Genomic DNA, 19172 nt, shown 5'->3' on the forward strand with positions numbered 1-19172 from the left:
TTTAAGGTATACACAAATGTAATGGGGTTGCAATAAACGACAATATAGAATTTCAACGATGTCGCTAGTATTTGACAAATATGGTTCATTTAAGTTGAGGAACTATTTCAGAAGTCCTTAGATACCTTGGCCCACCTGCACAAGGATAGCATGGCACTCCATACTTTAACACAGGCTTGTGGATACTGTTATCCCCCACTGGCACTTCCTGAGGAATAACGGCCATTGTAAATAGCAAAATATTTGGAAACTGTAGAGTGAGTGAGTACTTTTTGCTAAACGCCGTATCAGCAATCTTGCAGCTATTCGCGGCTTGGAAACTGTGGAAACGAGTTCCGTGTTCGGTGGACTGTTTTATATTGATCAAAAGTGTGTAGTTTCACATGACCCTTGCGTAGACTTGTCACTTAGCAGGGCCATTTCTTGTTGTATCCGATCCTGGTAATCCAGGAATGCAAACACTCGCTTGTAAGAACACAGGAACGTGGAGCCTACTATACTGGCGATGAGCAGAACCACGCCGAGGAATATTACAATAAAACCAAGGCCGACATTGGCTGTTTCGTATGGCTGGCATTTGTAAGCTGTGTCCTGATTGGTGGAGAAGCATTCAGCCACGGCCCAACCAGTGAAGAGGATTTGTAGCACTGACATGGAGATGCAAGTGACGCTGAGAGTAAAATGAATGGTGATCTGAAAGTACAAGTGTATGAGTGAGTACTTTAGGCTGTGTAACGCCATTTTCGACACGATGCACTTACGTCACAGCAGCTCGGCTTTGTGTGGGAGGAAACCCACAGACCATCGTAATTGAGGTGTTTGAGTGACTCGAATCAACAACTCCGAACAACAAACTGCGGGCGCTTTAGACCAAGTGGCAACATGACACCTGTAAATGTTCAGTTTGGGGTAGAAACTCTCAAAATTATCTTACCTAATATCACAACACGGGTGGGTTCAATGACGTTACCAAGGATTATCCAGGTACCCTCCAGCTGTTCTTTTCTATACCCCTACACCTGTCCCCTTTATTCAGTATTCAATAATGTATCACTATTTTTATCTGAACATATATTAAAACTACATGTTTGTTCAGTATGTTTAATTGCCAGTTATTTTATTCTATGATTTTACAGGATTTTCTGGGTTTTCTTGTCCAAAAACATCTCATCTCCTGGTCTGGGAAAATGACATTTTCACTCGTGGCTGATTGAAACGTATCATCTCGTCAGGTATAATCACAGTGAGATACGTATGTTAATTTACATGAAAAGCCACTATCCTCTATGTATTGCGTGAGGTGAGGTGAGGTGAAATTGGGTTTAACGTCGCGTCCAAGATTATTACGCTTATATAGCGACGTGCATGCACGTGTATGTGTGTGTGTGACTGCTTGTACTAGTCCGGACTGATGCCGATTTATAGTGCTAGCACACTGAGATATCATGCCGCAGTTTAACATGGATACCTCACTCAGACACAGTATACTGACTCCGAGCCGACCAGTCCTTGCTTTAGCCCTTTAATGCCGAGCGCCAAACAGGGTAACAACAAGTACCATCTTTTAACGTCTTTTGGTATGACGCGGCCGGGGATCGAACCCCGGACCTTCCGCTCTCCGGGCGGACGCTCTACCACTAGACAACGGAGGCGGTCATGTATTGCGTGAAAATTATATTTGCGATAGGGTAAATGTATTGAAAGGTGTGTTTAAAGTCCTGTTATCTTACGTAAGCACGAACTCTCACGCCAACTTCTTCAACAACATCCTTCTTCGTCGCTTTCCTTCCGTAAACACCGCCGATGAAAACCTGGAAAAAATATAAACGTCACTCCTGTGACATCCTAGCCACACAGGGGATTTACTATTGCTGACTCGACCTTTATATACAGCAATACCATGCATAGCATGAAAAAACATATTGTTACGTTGAGTTAACATAATGAACGTTGGTTTGGGCCTTAACGCCGCTCAGTCGTGATAGACATCATGAGCAGATATCTTGGATACGATGACATGCATCAACTCAGTCCGCAAACCTGTCCTGTCGAACCCGTTTTCTCTTCCGACAAACATGCTAAAGGCCACTTCTAATGTGGATCTTCACGGGGGAGTTGACATATATCAACAAATATAAATTTAAATCATATTTTTTAAAACATTATAAAATAATTTACTGACAATCATTCAACTTCGGAACTTGAACAGTGAACTTGAATCATGAGTACACAGGGTGTGACAAACGTAAGCGGCTGAAAATTCGATGCAAAAGACTTTATTATAAAACCACAGGGAATTTGACTTCACCTAGACCCCTAGAATCATTTTTAGCACCCACCCTTACATGTATAAACGGCTTTTTTAAATATCAATCATAAAAGTCACGTCATATTATCTAACACATATTGTGTCCCGGGAGAGAACTTAATAAGTGAAACAATTTCTTCACCTTACGAAATTTGGAATTGCGAGATCAAGCAGGAATTCTTGTGGTATTATGGATGCAAGATCAAGCTACTGTGTTATTTTGAAGAAATTAATGCATTCTTAAAAATGATTGACTAAAATTCCACGAACAAAACTATTACCACAAACATAGAAACATATGCTGTTTTGTGTAAAGTTCTTGCATGATGTGAACAACGAATTGCACTCACCAGAATACCCGTTAACACCGCATGTCCGTTTATCTTCGGGTATGTCGGGTTGGTGAGGGCCACGCCTACAGACACAAGGCCGGTTATTACGGAGAGTACACTGGCGACGATCTGAACCCAGGACAGTCGCAGCAGGAACAGTGCCGCCTTCCTCCGTACATCCTTCGCCTCCAAGGAGTCAGGAGCTGATGTGGTGGAACAGACAACTGTCTAAGTGATTTAGGGAAAGTTTCAGAAATATTCATGTGTATAGTGAAAGAAACACACATGAGTGAGTGAGTTTGTTTTAACGCCGCTTTTAACAGTATTCCAGTTATATGACGGCGTGTCAGCTGAATGTGGAAGGAAAGCCCGAAGTGATGCAGGCCTCAGACGTTTACCACTTTGATGAAACCCACGAGGACGGTGATGGTGCTGACAAACCTAGAAACATAAGGGTCGCAACTCTGCACAGCGAATCGCTGCGCCATAGACAACTGGGCCACCCGTGACCCCTAAACACACATGAAGTACTACATCTCAATAACATTGTTACAGACTCGAAACTATTTATATTTACAGATTTACATTTAAGACTTAATAGCGAACAGGTTGAGTAAGATTTATGACTTGAAAGTTTCGAGTTAGAGATAGGTGTAAGGGTTCATGTGAATAATGTTATGCATCTTCTAAATTGAATCTTTCCACATACAGACCGCCTCTGTGGTCTAATGGTAGAGCGTCCGCCCGGAGAGCGGAAGGTCCGGGGTTCGATCCCCGGCCGCGTCATACCAAAAGACGTTAAAAGATGGTACTTGTTGTTACCCTGTCTGGCGCTCGGCATTTAAGGGCTAAAACAAGGACTGGTCGGCTCGGAGTCAGTATACTGTGTATGAGTGTGGTATTCATGTTAAACTGCGGTATGGTATCTCAGTGTGCTAGCACTATAAATCGGCATCAGTCCGGACTAGTACAAGCAGCCACACACACACACATACACGTGCATGCACGTCGCTATATAAGTGCAATAATCTTGGACGCGACGTTAAACCCCATTTCACTCACCTCACCTTTCCACATACTATCTACGCTGCGTATTTCACCGCAAATACTTTTTTGCAGAGTATGTTCCCCGTTGTAATCCGCAGCGTATGATCTACGTGCTGTCCCAGCGTCCATTCCCCTATGTAATCCATAGCTTATGATCACATGTTCCCCGATGTATTCCGTAGCGTATGATCTACGAACCATCCAAACGTATGTTCCCCGATTTAATCCATAGCGTATGATATACGTGCTGTCCCAGCCTCCATTCCCCTATGTAATCCGTCGCGTATGATCACATGTTCTCCGATGTAATTCGTTGCGTTTGATCTACGTACTATCCCAGAGTATGTTCCCCGATGTAATCTGTAGTGTAGATCTACGTAATGTACCTGCGTACGTTCCGCAATGTAATCCGTAGCGTACGGTCTGCGTACGGTCCAAGCTTATGTTCCCCAAAGTAATCCGTAGCGTACGATCTACGTAATGTACCTGCGTACGGTCCGCAATGTAATTCGTAGCGTACGGTCTACGTACTGTCCCAGAGTATGTTCCCCGATGTAATCCTAATGTAGATCTACGTAATGTACCTGCGTACATTCCGCAAAGCAATCCGTAGCGTACGGTCTATGTACTGTTCAAGCTTTTGTTCCCCAAAGTAATCCGAGGCGTATGATCTACGTTCTGTCCCAAAGTATGTTCCCCAAAGTAATCCGAGGCGTATGATCTACGTTCTGTCCCAAAGTATGTTCCCAAAAAGTAATGCGAGGCGTATGATCTACGTTTTGTCCCAGAGTGTGTTCCCCAAAGTAATCCGAGGCGTATGATCTACGTTTTGTCCCAGAGTGTGTTCCCAAAAGTAATCCGAGGCGTACGATCTACATACTGTTCCAGAGTATGTTCCACAAAGTAATCCGAGGCGTACGATCTATGTTCTGTTCCAGAGTATGTTCCACAAAGTAATCCGAGGCGTACGATCTATGTTCTGTCCCAAAGCATGTTTCCCAAAGTAATCCGTAGCGCACGATTTATGTACTGTTCCAGAGTATGTTCCACAAAGTAATCCGCAGCGTATGATCTACATACTGTTCCAGAGTATGTTCCACAAAGTAATCCGTAGCGTACGATCTATGTTCTGTCCCAAAGCATGTTTCCCAAAGTAATCCGTAGCGCACGATTTATGTACTGTCCCAAAGCATGTTTCCCAAAGTAATCCGAGGCATATGATCTATGTACTGTCCCAAAGAATGTTCCCCAAAGTAATCCGTAGCGTACGATCTATGTACTGTTCCAAAGTATGTTCCCCAAAGTAATCCGTAGCGTACGATCTATGTACTGTCCCAAAGTATGTTCCCCAAAGTAATCCGTGGCGTACGATCTATGTACTGTCCCAGAGTGTGTTCCCCAAAGTAATCCGTAGCGTACGATCTATGTACTGTCCCAGAGTGTGTTCCCCAAAGTAATCCGTAGCGCACGATTTATGTACTGTCCCAAAGTATGTTTCCCAAAGTAATCCGAGGCGTATGATCTATGTACTGTCCCAAAGTATGTTCCCCAAAGTAATCCGTAGCGTACGATCTATGTACTGTCCCAAAGTATGTTCCCCAAAGTAATCCGTAGCGTACGATCTATGTACTGTCCCAGAGTGTGTTTCCCAAAGTAATCCGAGGCGTATGATCTATGTACTGTCCCAAAGTATGTTCCCCAAAGTAATCCGTAGCGTACGATCTATGTACTGTCCCAAAGTATGTTCCCCAAAGTAATCCGTAGCGTACGATCTATGTACTGTCCCAAAATATGTTCCCCAAAGTAATCCGGGGCGTACGATCTATGTTCTGTCCCATAGTATGTTCCCCAAAGTAATCCGAGGCGTATGATCTATGTACTGTCCCAAAGTATGTTCCCCAAAGTAATCCGTAGCGTACGATCTATGTACTGTCCCAAAGCATGTTTCCCAAAGTAATCCGAGGCGTATGATCTATGTACTGTCCCAAAGTATGTTCCCCAAAGTAATCCGTAGCGTACGATCTATGTACTGTCCCAAAGTATGTTCCCCAAAGTAATCCGTAGCGTACGATCTATGTACTGTCCCAGAGTGTGTTTCCCAAAGTAATCCGAGGCGTATGATCTATGTACTGTCCCAAAGTATGTTCCCCAAAGTAATCCGTAGCGTACGATCTATGTACTGTCCCAAAGTATGTTCCCCAAAGTAATCCGTAGCGTACGATCTATGTACTGTCCCAAAGTATGTTCCCCAAAGTAATCCGTAGCGTACGATCTATGTACTGTCCCAAAATATGTTCCCCAAAGTAATCCGAGGCGTACGATCTATGTTCTGTCCCATAGTATGTTCCCCAAAGTAATCCGAGGCGTATGATCTATGTACTGTCCCAAAGAATGTTCCCCAAAGTAATCCGAGGCGTACGATCTATGTACTGTCCCAAAGTATGTTCCCCAAAGTAATCCGAGGCGTATGATCTATGTACTGTCCCAAAGTATGTTCCCCAAAGTAATCCGAGGCGTACGATCTATGTTCTGTCCCAAAGTATGTTCCCCAAAGTAATCCGAGGCGTACGATCTATGTACTGTCCCAAAGTATGTTCCCCAAAGTAATCCGAGGCGTACGATCTATGTACTGTCCCAAAGTATGTTCCCCAAAGTAATCCGAGGCGTATGATCTATGTACTGTCCCAAAGTATGTTCCCCAAAGTAATCCGAGGCGTACGATCTATGTACTGTCCCAAAGTATGTTCCCCAAAGTAATCCGAGGCGTACGATCTATGTACTGTCCCAAAGTATGTTCCCCAAAGTAATCCGAGGCGTACGATCTATGTACTGTCCCAAAGTATGTTCCCCAAAGTAATCCGAGGCGTATGATGTCCTCTCGGAATTTCCACGTTATTATATAATGAGTGATTGAGTGAGTGAGTGAGCATAGCTTTACGCCGCTTTTAGCAATATTCCAGCAATATCACGGCGGGGGACACCAGAAATGGGCTTCACACATTGTACCCATGTCGGGAATCGAACCCGGGTCTTCGGCGTGACGAGCGAACGCTTTAACCACTAGGCTACCCGACCGCCCCAGTGTGATTGAGTGAGTGAGTGAGTGAGTGAGTGAGTGAGTGAGTGAGCTAGGTTCAATGCCGCCTTGAACAGCATTCCAGCAATATCACGGCGAGTCAGTTTAATGTGGGAGGATGGGATGTATGTCTACCACTTTGGCGAAAATTTAACGAGCACGGGGTTGGTGCTGGCAAACCAAGAAATATAATCGGAGCGAACTGGATTTAAACCCTAGAAAGTCATTATTGTGAATTGGAAAAGGATTACGACCACTTTCTATTTAGAAATTGCAGAATCAAGTAAAAGTACCCAAATCCCCGATTACATACTTACCATACTAATTACATGAAAATGAAATAGAAATTCAAATTTGAAAACCCCCAAAACAGTTCAGTTGGGAGAAGAGTATTCGGCGTCACGACAACCAGGTGCGACTCCCACTGTAGCAGAAATGCAATTGCTTACATAAAATGGTTTTGTTTACACTTAAAATTAGCCTCGTTGTGCCTCTGATAACTGTGTTTGTAAACATAACGGTTGCGACATCAACTCCATGCATGGTTGTAGGCCGCCTAGCACAGCGGGGAGCTGTGACTCGTGCCAGCGATAGTCCAGAGAGCTCCGCGAACGGGCTATCGCTGTGAGGAGCTTGACATATGCCTACTGGGACTAGAGTGAGTGAGTGAGTGAGTATGGTTTTACGCCGCTTTTAGCAATATTCCAGCAATATCACGGCGGGGGACACCAGAAATGGGCTTCACACATTGTACCCATGTCGGAAATCGAACCCGGGTCTTCGGCGTGACGAGCGAACGCTTTAACCACTAGGTTACCCGACTTCCCCCACTGGGACTGGTCATGACGCTAATTTGTCAAAAATCGTACAGAAATAACCATTAGAATATTTACCGATGGCATTCGAACGGCAACAGCAACCAGTATTCTCCATATTTGGTAATTTCCGAAGACGAAGTCGGGAGCGAGGTGATCAGATGTTTATCAGTGTTTGCAAACCAACGTCATCAACACGGTCGCATGACCCACGCACGTGACTGTTATCACGCGCCATATCACTGATACGGTTATTGTTATGTCTAGCGACAGACACTGATATGTGCATGGCAACACTCATTGCTAAGGTGTCAATTTCGGTGGTGGTATCTATAACACTTGCAAAGTTCACTTCGGGAACAGTTAATACGGTGGATATTGGATATTTCAAATCTTAAAACGTTTAGTTAAATGTTGTTCGTTTGTTTTCTCTCTGCGCGCGCGCGCGTGTGTGTGTGTGTGTGTGTGTGTGTGTGTGAGAGAGAGAGAGAGAGAGAGAGAGATTCTCATCTGCACATTATTGTATCTGATATAGTCAATGGTTATACAGTACAGTTACCTTTTCTAAATATGGACATCGTCTCTGGTCTAGTGGGTAGAGCGTCTAATTAGACAGCGGGAGGTGGTTCGATCCCCGGGAGCTTTACACCAAAAGTCAAGTCAAGTCAAAGTCAAGCCTTTCTTTCATTCATAATGTGGTACACACATACACATTGACAATCGAAAAATGACATTTCTGCGACAGTCTTGCAATAACTGGACAGATTTAAAAACACTAGGGTGCATATATGAGTATTGGCAAATACAGACTTCTTAACTCCATATATTTTGGAAACATTATTAAAACTTCCTGACCTCTATATCTGTTTCACAAATTGTTCTAGCTGTAATTTGGGTTTAACCCGTCTCCCCTTTTCAAATATTGAACAGACCCGTGAAGATCCGGGGTAGAATAGGTCTTCAGCAACCCATGCTTGCCGTAAAAGGCGACTATGCTTGTCGTAAGAGGCGACTAACGGGATCGGGTGGTCAGGCTCGCTGACTTGGTTGATGCATGTCATTGATCCCAATTGCGTGGATCGATGCTCATAATATTAATAACTGGATTGTCTGGTTCAAACTTGATTATTTACATACCGTCGTCATATAGCTGGGATATTGCTGAGTTCGGCGTTAAACTACCAACCAACTAACCAATCATGAACATATTTGGACTGGACCAAAAACGTGATAGAGCTCCTCGGTATTTTACATCAATACTATTAAGATACATTTCAAAATATAAGGCTTCCTTCATTGACAGACCAAAAGACGTTAAAAGATGGTACTTGTTGTTGTCCTGCCTGGCGCTCGGTTTTAAGGGCCTAAAACAAGCCCATTTCTTCTGTCCCCCGCCGTGATATTGCTGGAATATTGCTAAAAGCGGCGTAAAACCATACTCACTCACTCTACTTTCGTAGATCTGTCGTACGGGATCTCCAAAACACAACAGCGCGTTTCCCTTGGCTAATGTTATGAATTCCATCCCGAGAACTAACCCATGTTTTCCACGTGCAGCATCAATGTTTGTCCGACTATAAAAGGATTGCTGAACACGTGCCACTCACGTGGTCGCTGTCTGACTGGTAAGCAACTCTTTTCCGCTCGTGAGTAAAATGAAATTAAAAGGGGGAAAACGAAAAGAAAAACATAACACAGGGTCGTATGCATCTGTTATTTTGGTGCTTGCTAATTTTCATGTTTTCCTTAAAGTGACCGATTTCACTTCACAAATTGGTTCTTGGTCTGTGAATACATGTCTTTCCTCGCGACTCTCGTACCACGTGTGAGAGCAGGATGGACCGCCGCAACCTACGTGCCTGTCGCAGCAGGTCACTGGAACGAGAATTGGAAGGCCTGGCCCCGAACATTTGGTTGACCTGTGCCTAAAATCTATTCTTGCGGCGTCGCTCTTCAAGTGCAATCTTGAACGCGACGTTAAACTCCTTTTCAAGTAGTGTCTTTACCTTGAGGTTCAATCGCGTACGATCCTCGAATGAATTTTTATTTTATTTCAGATTCAAGAATGTCTACCGAACACGCACTGTTGGCGTTGCTTGCCTTCGTGGTAAGTAAAATCGGCCACGAGACCCTTATCTATCGTCGCAATCGGAAAGAATCATTCTTGTATTGCATTAGGTGTTCTAGGTTTTGGGGGTCGACAGTTGCCTGTTTACCAGCCCACCTTACCTCGTATATATTATATTATACACTCTATCATCGAGTTCCTGTGCGTGTGGTCTGGCTCGCTGCATGTCATTGGGTCCTAATTGCGGGGACCGATGCTCATGTCAATCGCTAGATTGTCTGGTCCAGACCCGATTTTTAAAATATTTTTTTATAATATTTTTATTATCTATAACAGACCACCGTCATATAGCTGCAATATTGCTGAGTGCGGCGTTAAACAAATTTACCGAAACGCTCATCCCTTAACCCAATTCTCCCAACCTGAATCAAATGGTTGCTTCAAAGGTGAAATGTGACCGACCCAGTCGTAGATTATGGCGTTATTATCTATAGGTTGTACACTGAAAGTTATGTGTGCATTTTTCAGTCGTTTTGAAATTTATCATGATTTCTCTTTGCAGGCTATTGTTGACGCAGATATTCCGGCAGGCTATATCCTGAAAAGTGAGTTGTAGCATTGTTTACTACACGTCCATGGCGACGCCCGATATAATACGCCATAGTATGTCAAGCTTACTAGAGGCCTTAAATAGGACTGGGGGTCGATGCACAGGTCACCGTCATCTAGCTGGAATAGGGGGCACGGGTGGCCCAGTCGTCTAAGGCGCCGCGATTCGCTGTGCAGAGTTGCGTCCCTTGAGCACGCCAGAAACCTATGATTTAGGGTTCGAATCCCGGTTCGCCCCAGTTATGTTTCTAGGTTTGTCAGCAACATACCCGTGCTCGTGGGTTTCACCGAAATGGTAAACGTCCAGGACGTGCATCACTTCGGGCTTTCCTCCCACATTAAGCTGACACGCTGTGATATAACTGGAATAATGTTAAAAGCGGCGTTAAACCCAACTCACTCACTCACTCTAGCTGGAATATTTCTGACTTGTCTTAAATATCGGTTTTGCTGTTACAGCTCGCTGAGTACCTGTCCGCATATATATATATATATATATATATATTTAGTTTGCTGTGATAACGCAGGAATATTTCTTTAGACACCCGTGAAACTCCGGGTAAGAATACCAGTGTCTTCAATACATGCTTGCGTTAAGGCGACTATGCTTATCGTAAGAGGCGACTAACGGGATCTGGCGCTCAGTCGCTAACTTCGTTGATGGAGGTGAATCGCTGGATTCTGATTCCGACTCGGTTTACAGACAGACGGCGTATAGCTGGAATATTGCCGATCGCGAGTGCGGCGTTAAACAACAAACATTTACAAGTTTTACGATACCTGTCGAACTGACTTTTTTTTTTTTATCCCTTCTGTTTTTCAGTTACGCCCAATTGTGGCGCTAACGGTGTTACGGATGGGTCGGTGACGGTGGTGACGGATCTGAACGCGGACGCCAAGGCCGTGTGCGCAGGAGGGTTGAGAGTTCCGTTTTCTACCAGGGATGGTGTGAACTTTAAACTTCCGTTTTCGTATTTCGCCAGGAGACGTGGCCGGCGCTGTGTCTTCGTCGTAAGTACCTTGATACATCAAATGCATGCTAAGTTCTAAACTGTACCACCTTCAACGTACATGTTGCGTGTGACGGGATATGTGTGGCCTGGGATGTTGGATTCGAACTGCTGCACACGACATTTTTTTTTTTTTAAACTTGCACCAGATATCAGAGCTCCAGATAAGCTGCGTATCTGCGTAAAATACGCATCAGAAATGCAGAAATACGCAGTAAAATAAAATCCAAGCGTATTAAATACGGTACGAATATTACAGATACGCTACAAAAATAAAACTTGTGCGTATCATCAAAATATTGTGAAGTAACCCTGCGTATTCGATTAGCAAATCAGCAACTTATTTTGAAATTATAAACGGGCATTCCGCCAACCTTGACAGTTACATCATGATCATTTGCCATCACACTTTCTTGTGGCAGTAACGTGGTATTTTTGAGTCCTATAAAGCTCTGGAACCCACACGACACCAGTTTGCAGGAACTAGATGAATAGTATTTTTAAATATTTAACTTAAATACCCATATGTGTAAACTAGTGGGTAACAGAAATTTGAATACCCAGATAGAATTACTGATACCCAATGCATGGGTAAAATCCCCACAACACCGAAAGCTTATCTGGAGCTCTGAGATATGCTTTCTACTGTAGTCTGTTTGTATTCAAGAGACGTCCCAACTCAAGGATGTATGCTGCTAAGGTTATCGTGTCATACGGGGAGCCAGGGAGCCTGTTGCATCAGTACACGGAGGAATACACGATCTCATGCTCGTTCGGGGCCAAAGGAAATGATGTCAGCGCCGTTCAGAGAATAGGCAAAACGTAAGATTAACATTCGCTTTGGATTGTGCATTGGGTGCGTCGGGCAGATCTATGAACGGTCGAAAGTTGATATTAAGCAGACATTAACGAACATTTGGTTTGTTATAACGCCGCAATCGCAATATTTCAGCTATATGACGGCGGTCTGTAAATAGTCTAGAACAAATAATCTAGTGATTTACATGAGCATCCAAGTAATTGGGATCGATGACATGCATCAACCAAGTCTGCGCGCCTGACCACCCGATCCCGTTAGTCGCCTCTTACCACAAGCATAGCCGCCTTTTACGGCATGTATTGGTTGCTGAAGACCTATTCTACCCCGGACCTTCACGGGTCGGGAACATTTGAACTCTTGGACGTCCACATCAACTGAACCGCTAACGGCTCGCTTCTAATTTCCGAATCTTTCGATATACTCCCACAAAAAATAGTCTACCAAATACAAGTGTACCATCTGGTGTCGAACATGTAATACGCGGAAGCGAAATCTTGTACCCTTCAATTTTATGAATGTTCAAGGTTGATGGCCCCGAAAGAGATTCAAACCAACGTTGGCCGCAAAAGTGGGTCCCTTATCTCCTTGAGGATGCTTGATGTCCTTGGAAACGACATGACTGGTGTCAAGGTCAACCACGGCCGTAAGGTGTGCATCAGTGCATCTGTTACTGGTAAGTATCCCCCAACACTGCAATATATTCATAGATGCTACAATATTTAGTTTAAATTCGAGCAGCTCTGAAGTTCAGATTTCTTCATGGCAGTAAACTGTACATTTAGAATCGTACAGAATTGATACAGGGAACATATCTGTACATCACTTGCTTGATAACGGTGTCAGGACCTACACCGAAACGTCGCTCCTTATTGTAATAAAGAAGTTGTCCATCCATATATCGTAGCCTTAGTACTCCAACTTGATGAATTCTAGAACCATCACGTGATTTGTTCATTACAAGAATAAGTGTACTTTTTAGAAACCCACCATTAACAACTCGAATGATCAAGCCCATAGTTTGCTAGAACGCGTGACACTGAAACGGTCGTTTGGATAAGAAAATGACTTTTTCTAATTTTAAAAATGAATTTAATTCACGTTCTCAATTTTTAATTTTTTTTTTTTTTTATCTAAACCTTTATTGTAAAAGGTCAGTTTCTTCCTGTAACGATGTTAGAGTTCGTTGGCGTTTCATTTAGTTCCTGAGCCCCAATGTCGATGGCCTGTTAACGGAATACACATGCCTACACTGGCCTCGACATCATGCCATGGCCCGTCCTTTAGGGACAAGCTAGTTAACGAAAGGAGTGACTAGGAACCGACCACATTGCACAGCAGAAAAATATAACTTTCTTGATGGCGAAAGATTTCAAAATGTATACACTTGTCTCGCTTGTTTTTTTTCACCTTCCCATGTGGTGACTTCTTCGAGTACTGATGACGTTTTATTGTTCCAGGCCCCGAGAAAGGCATCCGCCCCGTGTCTTGCGACGCTATCGACAGTTCTAATGCTCGCTATGCCATCCTAAGAGCTGGGTAGGATTACGTTATCACTGCACTGTAGATAATCTGATCTGTACATGGACAACTGTGCATTTATTAAGAACCCTACTTTGTTGGATACTTTGTACGTGGTACATTTAAAAACTGACTGGTGCGTTTTATTGTTGGAAACAACACAACACATAGCACAATGAAGCTGACGTTGTCAATCTACGTTATCTGAATTCTAAAAACAACCCATGCTTGTAAGAGGCGATTAACGGGACGGATGGTCAGGCCCGCTGACTTGGTCTGATGCATATCATCGTATCCCAATTGCGTGGATTGATGCTCATAATGTCGATCACTGGATTGTCTGGTCCATATTCGCTTATTTACAGATAGCAGTCATATAACTGGAATATTGCCGAGTGTGGCGTCTAAAAACTGAGTTAAAAAACACTGAAGTATCGGCACCCGGCCCACACCACGAATCTCGTCCCCCACTCCTGCCGCAGATCTGATCTCGAATTAACATCGAGATGATGCAGTATATGGGTCGGTTTTATTCCATTCACAACGAGAGGGTTTCTAGCTGACCGTCAAAAGTATTACATTGGGATAAGATCGGAATTTTGTCGGAATTGGGTTTTCAATCGGGCGGTGCTCTGTTTCGGTATACTAAACATTTTCTTAGGACCATTGCTTTCGTTTAGACTTTTTTTTTTGGGGGGGGGGGGGGGGGGGGGGGGTCGGTCGCGCGGACGCATTTCAGTGACGTGGGCATAAACATGTGCAGCTCTTGATCACATTAGCCAATATACTCGGAGCTGCATACTTGGGTAACCCTCTGTGAATGACGCAGACATTGCTAAATAGCTATTTCGCTGAATCTTTGGTAATTCAAACGTTCGGTTAAACGAGGACGGTACAGTTTAAATGAACCCAGGAAATGATCTAGTCGTGTAATGGCCACATTACTAAACGGACGCCTTGTTTGTTGTCAGGACGTTATCAAAACCTAGGTGGTTTTACATCATTCCTTGTTCGAACTGTCATGTTTCAGCTGCGGAGATGGAATAGTGTTCAGCAAGAACAAGGGCTTCAAGACCGTCGGCAAGAAAACGACTAGCCCTGTTTTCAAGGCTTTCAGCATCAACGTTGACAAGGCGCTCAAGTTCGAATGCAATTTCACCCTTTGTGCGTCTCGGTGTGACGGTGTAAGTAGACACTTCTGTGCTATCTGTTATTGCAGGGAACGACTTTCATCTACGTCTACAACTGAATGGAAGGCATTTCAATTGACCGAGTAGAAGCAAGCACAAGATGAACAAGTCTACCCAAGACGACCCGGGTTAGAATAGGTCTTCAGCAACCCATGCTTGTCCTAAAAGGCGACTAACGGGATCGGGTGGTCAGTCTCGCTGACTTGGTTGATGCATGTCATCAATCTCAAGTGCGTGGATCGATGCTCATGTCTATCACTGGATTGTCTGGTTCACTCTATTTACAGACAACCGTCATGTAACTGGAATATTGCTGAGAGCGGCGTTAAACGGTCTTGGCATGGCATTGAGGCGGGCTGCGTCGAGATTTTCATTTGAAAATGTCAGCGTTTGGAATGGTCATGTGTTGAGGCATCTCACTCGCTCTATTGCATGCATTGCACGATTTTTCACACGCAAATCATGCTTGTGACCTCGCGTGCATTACGCCTAATGTCAAAACACTTTCATTGGCACAGTCATCTCGGTTTTCAATCACTCGTGCACATTTGTGTTTACTTCTCTTATTCCTGTGATTTATAATTATTATATATAATATTCCAATGCAGTTTCTTTTTGGGGTAGTATATATTTAATTTAACATCTTTAAACTACCGTTATGGCCACCATGCAACTGTTACTAGCCATTTAAGGTGTTTAGCCATTTATACTTAATGTAGTGTTCTCTACAATTCTATCCAATTGCAATTTGAAAATCTCATGAAATTGATTCACCGAGGAAGCTGAATTTTCGTATGTTTCGACTCTCGTGCATTAAAACTTTCCACATTTAGAAACTATTTGAAAACTGTTTCGAGTCACGGGTGGCACAGTCGTCTAAGGCGCAGCGATTCGCTGTGCAAAGTTACGTCCTTTGGGCACGCCAGAAACCTATGATTGTGGGTTCGAATCCCGGTTCGCCCCGGTTATGTTTCTAGGTTTGTCAGCACCATACCCGTGCTCGTGGGTTTCACCGAAGTGGTAAACGTCCAAGACGTGCATCACTTCGGGCTTTCCTCCCACATTAAGCTGACACGCCGTGATATAACTGGAATACTGTTAAAAGCGGCGTTAAACCCAACTCGCTGACTAGTTGTTTCATTGTTCCTACGTTTTGTGGTGTGTAGGCAGATACTGGTTGAATAGCAGTTCTGACAGCAATTCTTAGTGACTTAACTGACTTATATCCAGCCGAGCAACACGAGACTCCATCGGAGTGTTTCCTCTTGGTACAGATACATGAACTTGTCCCACGTAAAGTATATAACATACGTATACTAGCCACATAAAGAAACTGTGCACGGAGAAAATATATTCTGGATTGAAATACAACACAGCAAGAACAAAATGATGCAGACGCTGTAGCAGCTGAATGATCGGACCATAAGAAAATGTCAACGGGACCTGAACATCTGTTACGATGACGTCAGACGATCAATATGGAGTAGGGGATCATACGACAGTCACAAAGTCAATAACGGGTATGACCACCCTGTGCGTGAATCACAGCAGTGCATCGGCGACGCATGGAGTCCACCAAATGGGCATGGAAGGCCTGGGGAATGGCCTGCCATATCCTCCTCAAATCTTACGTTATCTGGAGGATGTGGAAGACGACGCAGACGGCGCTCCATTTCATCCCACACATGCTCTATTGGGGAGAGATCTGGAGAAACTGCAGGCCATGGCAGTAACATGACATTGTTATGGTGAAGGAAATCCATTGCGACCCTAGCCGTGTGAGGACGAGCGTTGTCCTGTTGAAATGTCAATCCCGGGCCATGACGTTGCAGAAAAGGAATGACCACAGGCCTCAGAATCTCTGTAGCCAACACCGGTGCACAGTTTCTTAATGTGGCTAGTATACTTTGTCTTCACGTGCATAATACCCTAACCCTAGCAATTGCAGTGGCGAAAGCCAGTTCAGCGATTGTATAGACTTGCGACAGTCGATAAACTATAGTAGATGGCCATGGCTGCAGTTGATACCAAACAGGCCCCGTTCTCTAGGTGCAGCCCGTACTACCTGTGCCATTTGTAAGCGTTCAGGACATCTCTGGTTCCTGAGGCAGACGCCTTCTGCTTGACAGAAAATTCTGACAGCGACGTGAAATAAATCTCACAGCAATATTGACTATTCCAATCCTTTTCATGTACAATGGGCATGCTTTTCCGAAGGATTTTGCTGTCGGACAAGTTCATAGTGTAACCATGCTGCCATTCTTTGCAGAATTCCTGTACTAACGCACGGCGTCGCCGAGGTAAGTATAACTGACCGTCTCTCGTATACCTACCCTAACACTGAATACAGGTTCGGTAGTTTGCTGATTTACGTGCCAGCGAACACCGGTGCTCGCATGAAGTCACTGGTTTGTCTACTAAAGATTGGTTCTTTTCAGGCGGTCGTGAGCTAGAAAATAGTTTAGCGTTATAGTAACTCGGTGGGAAATGAGAATACAAATCCCAAGAACTTTGAATCTATTTTCATTCATATATAGAACCGACAATGGCTTTACAGATTTTGTTCACACTGCTTTAAAGCATCTTAAAGTCGGTTGTCTACAGCTAGAAAATGTAGTACATGTGAGTTTTGATTTTAAGATTCAGGGTATATTTTCATGTCAAGCCTAGTCTATTACTTCAGAGTACATGTTTGTTTAGCTTTACTATCGCTTTACTATCGCTTTACCCATGTTTCTTAATGACGCTACAACTAGTTCATACCAAAATATACTGATTAAATTTAACGAGCATTAATGGTTACTGTTTCCAAATTCATTTGCAGGTACCAGGGAAGACGATAAGAAGTTTGTGCTGGCAGCGACCGACTCCTTAAACTTAAACGGAGGAACTAAACTGCGCCCCGTGGGAACGGTAGAACACATTAAACACCGGTCGCCTTGATGACGCTCTGTACTTAACGGGTTGTGGGAGAAATAAATATGAAAAATCATTCTCTTCCTGTTATGAATTACGACCAAATATACTATTTCACGAAATCTTCCAGAAAACATGTTTATCATCAGTTGGAATGAACGTTTTGAGATGTGCTACTCCATGTGAAATTGATAAATGTTCCAGAATCGCGTGCACGTTTGCATGTTATAATAAAAAACCTTTTGATATGATTTGGATCGAGATATCATAACTCTAACATTTCCGGTATTAATTGAGATTAAAATCTCTTCGGGTTTCCTATTTTTTGCCTTGACGTATGTTTCTTTTGGCACAATTTCAATTTGACTGCATCGCAATCAGGCCAATTTGAAACAATTGAAAAATAGAAAATGTGGATTTCATGGGAAACTCTCCTCGATGGAGTGATACTATTTTCATGACTATAGCAGCACTGTATTTTAGTGTCGAATGTATACATCCTGAGTCATGAAACTACTCTTCACGAAGTGGGTCGTAATATTCGGGAACATATTGATATAAATATGATTATAAGAAATTGACCCACTTGTCGATGAGTCGATCCTGAATAAAACTGTAGTCTCTAAATGGTAAACAGTGAAGCATACCCGCGAAATGCTAGTGAGTTGTTGCTGCCACTCTAGTAATGTCTGGTTACATAGTTGCCCGCAGAAAGTGGTTGGTGAAATAGCCTTCGAAACCCAGGTGAAGCATTCACGATACAAGAGGTTCTTGTCTGAATTACGATCTCGCAATATCACACGTGGGTCATCGGTTAGGTCCGGTAGAAGGCATCACGGGCCTCGGCCCTCGGCCCTCGATTTAATGTAAAACGCAGCAAATAATCCAAAATATTGAAATATTGCCAAGCCTGTATGTTTGGTTAACGAGTAGTTGATATAATATTTCCTTAGTAGACATAAACTTTATCCTGTAATAGCGACCGCTAAGTGTCATAATATAGTTCGTCATTGATATTTCTTTGATATTTCTTCAAAAATTGAGCACCCGTTTTGGTTGGAAATAAAAGGTAAACATTAGTGTACTCAGTCTCGCCGAGTACACGTGTACTTAATCAAGTTTGTCGCAGTCAGCGACGGGATCGGGTGGTCAGGCTCGCTGACTTGGTTGATGCATGTCATTGATCCCATTTGCGTGGATCGATGCTCATGTTAATCATTGGATTGTTTGGTTCAGACTCGATTACTTTCAGACCTCCGTCATATAGCTGGAACATGTTTGGATGCGGCGTTAAACAACAAAGCAATCGGTAAACCAGACCTCGCACAAGAGGATTATGGAAGACAAATGGGCGATATTTAGCATCAACTTTAAGTCATTTCTTTATCGTGTTAACGTCTCCTGTAAGTGTTTAACCCAGCCCAAATTTTGGGACCCTCCCTGGGGGGTCTGGCGGACCTTAT

At 43.5% G+C, this 19172-nt stretch overlaps 2 protein-coding genes across 2 annotated transcripts; one reads left to right on the plus strand and one right to left on the minus strand.

Annotated features, from left to right (window-relative positions):
- On the minus strand, window positions 1-7795 carry LOC124141353. Its single transcript, XM_046509341.2, has 4 exons — window positions 7657-7795; window positions 2659-2843; window positions 1731-1811; window positions 1-693 (listed from the first exon to the last, which is right to left on the minus strand). The coding sequence occupies exons 1-4, from the start codon at window positions 7694-7696 to the stop codon at window positions 364-366; spliced, it is 636 nt and encodes a 211-aa protein (XP_046365297.2). The 5' UTR covers window positions 7697-7795; the 3' UTR covers window positions 1-363.
- A 1308-nt stretch (window positions 7796-9103) lies between these two features.
- On the plus strand, window positions 9104-17785 carry LOC124141348 (vitelline envelope sperm lysin receptor-like). The gene is made up of 10 exons (XM_046509332.2): window positions 9104-9203; window positions 9636-9685; window positions 10209-10251; window positions 11079-11266; window positions 11933-12087; window positions 12610-12758; window positions 13543-13621; window positions 14634-14787; window positions 17063-17093; window positions 17618-17785. Exons 1-10 carry the CDS (start codon window positions 9119-9121, stop codon window positions 17734-17736), a joined length of 1053 nt encoding a protein of 350 aa, XP_046365288.2. The 5' UTR covers window positions 9104-9118; the 3' UTR covers window positions 17737-17785.
- Window positions 17786-19172: the final 1387 nt, after the last annotated feature.

The sequence above is a fragment of the Haliotis rufescens genome, unplaced genomic scaffold, assembly GCF_023055435.1.
Source record: "Haliotis rufescens isolate VD_foot unplaced genomic scaffold, xgHalRufe1.0.p SCAF_25, whole genome shotgun sequence".
Lineage (NCBI taxonomy): Eukaryota > Metazoa > Mollusca > Gastropoda > Lepetellida > Haliotidae > Haliotis > Haliotis rufescens.

Bases quoted from the DNA above. Each gene is read 5' to 3' on its own strand.
- LOC124141353 (XM_046509341.2), bottom strand. From the start codon at position 7,696: ATGGAGAATACTGGTTGCTGTTGCCGTTCGAATGCCATCG. The intron at 2,844-7,656 runs GTAAATATTCTA...CCACCACATCAG, and splicing joins TTGCCGTTCGAATGCCATCG to CTCCTGACTCCTTGGAGGCG. The intron at 694-1,730 runs GTAAGATAACAG...TTGTACTTTCAG, and splicing joins GCGTGAGAGTTCGTGCTTAC to ATCACCATTCATTTTACTCT.
- LOC124141348 (XM_046509332.2), top strand. From the start codon at position 9,119: ATGTTTTCCACGTGCAGCATCAATGTTTGTCCGACTATAAAAGGATTG. The intron at 12,088-12,609 runs GTAAGATTAACA...TGAATGTTCAAG, and splicing joins GTTCAGAGAATAGGCAAAAC to GTTGATGGCCCCGAAAGAGA. The intron at 13,622-14,633 runs GTAGGATTACGT...GTCATGTTTCAG, and splicing joins TATGCCATCCTAAGAGCTGG to CTGCGGAGATGGAATAGTGT.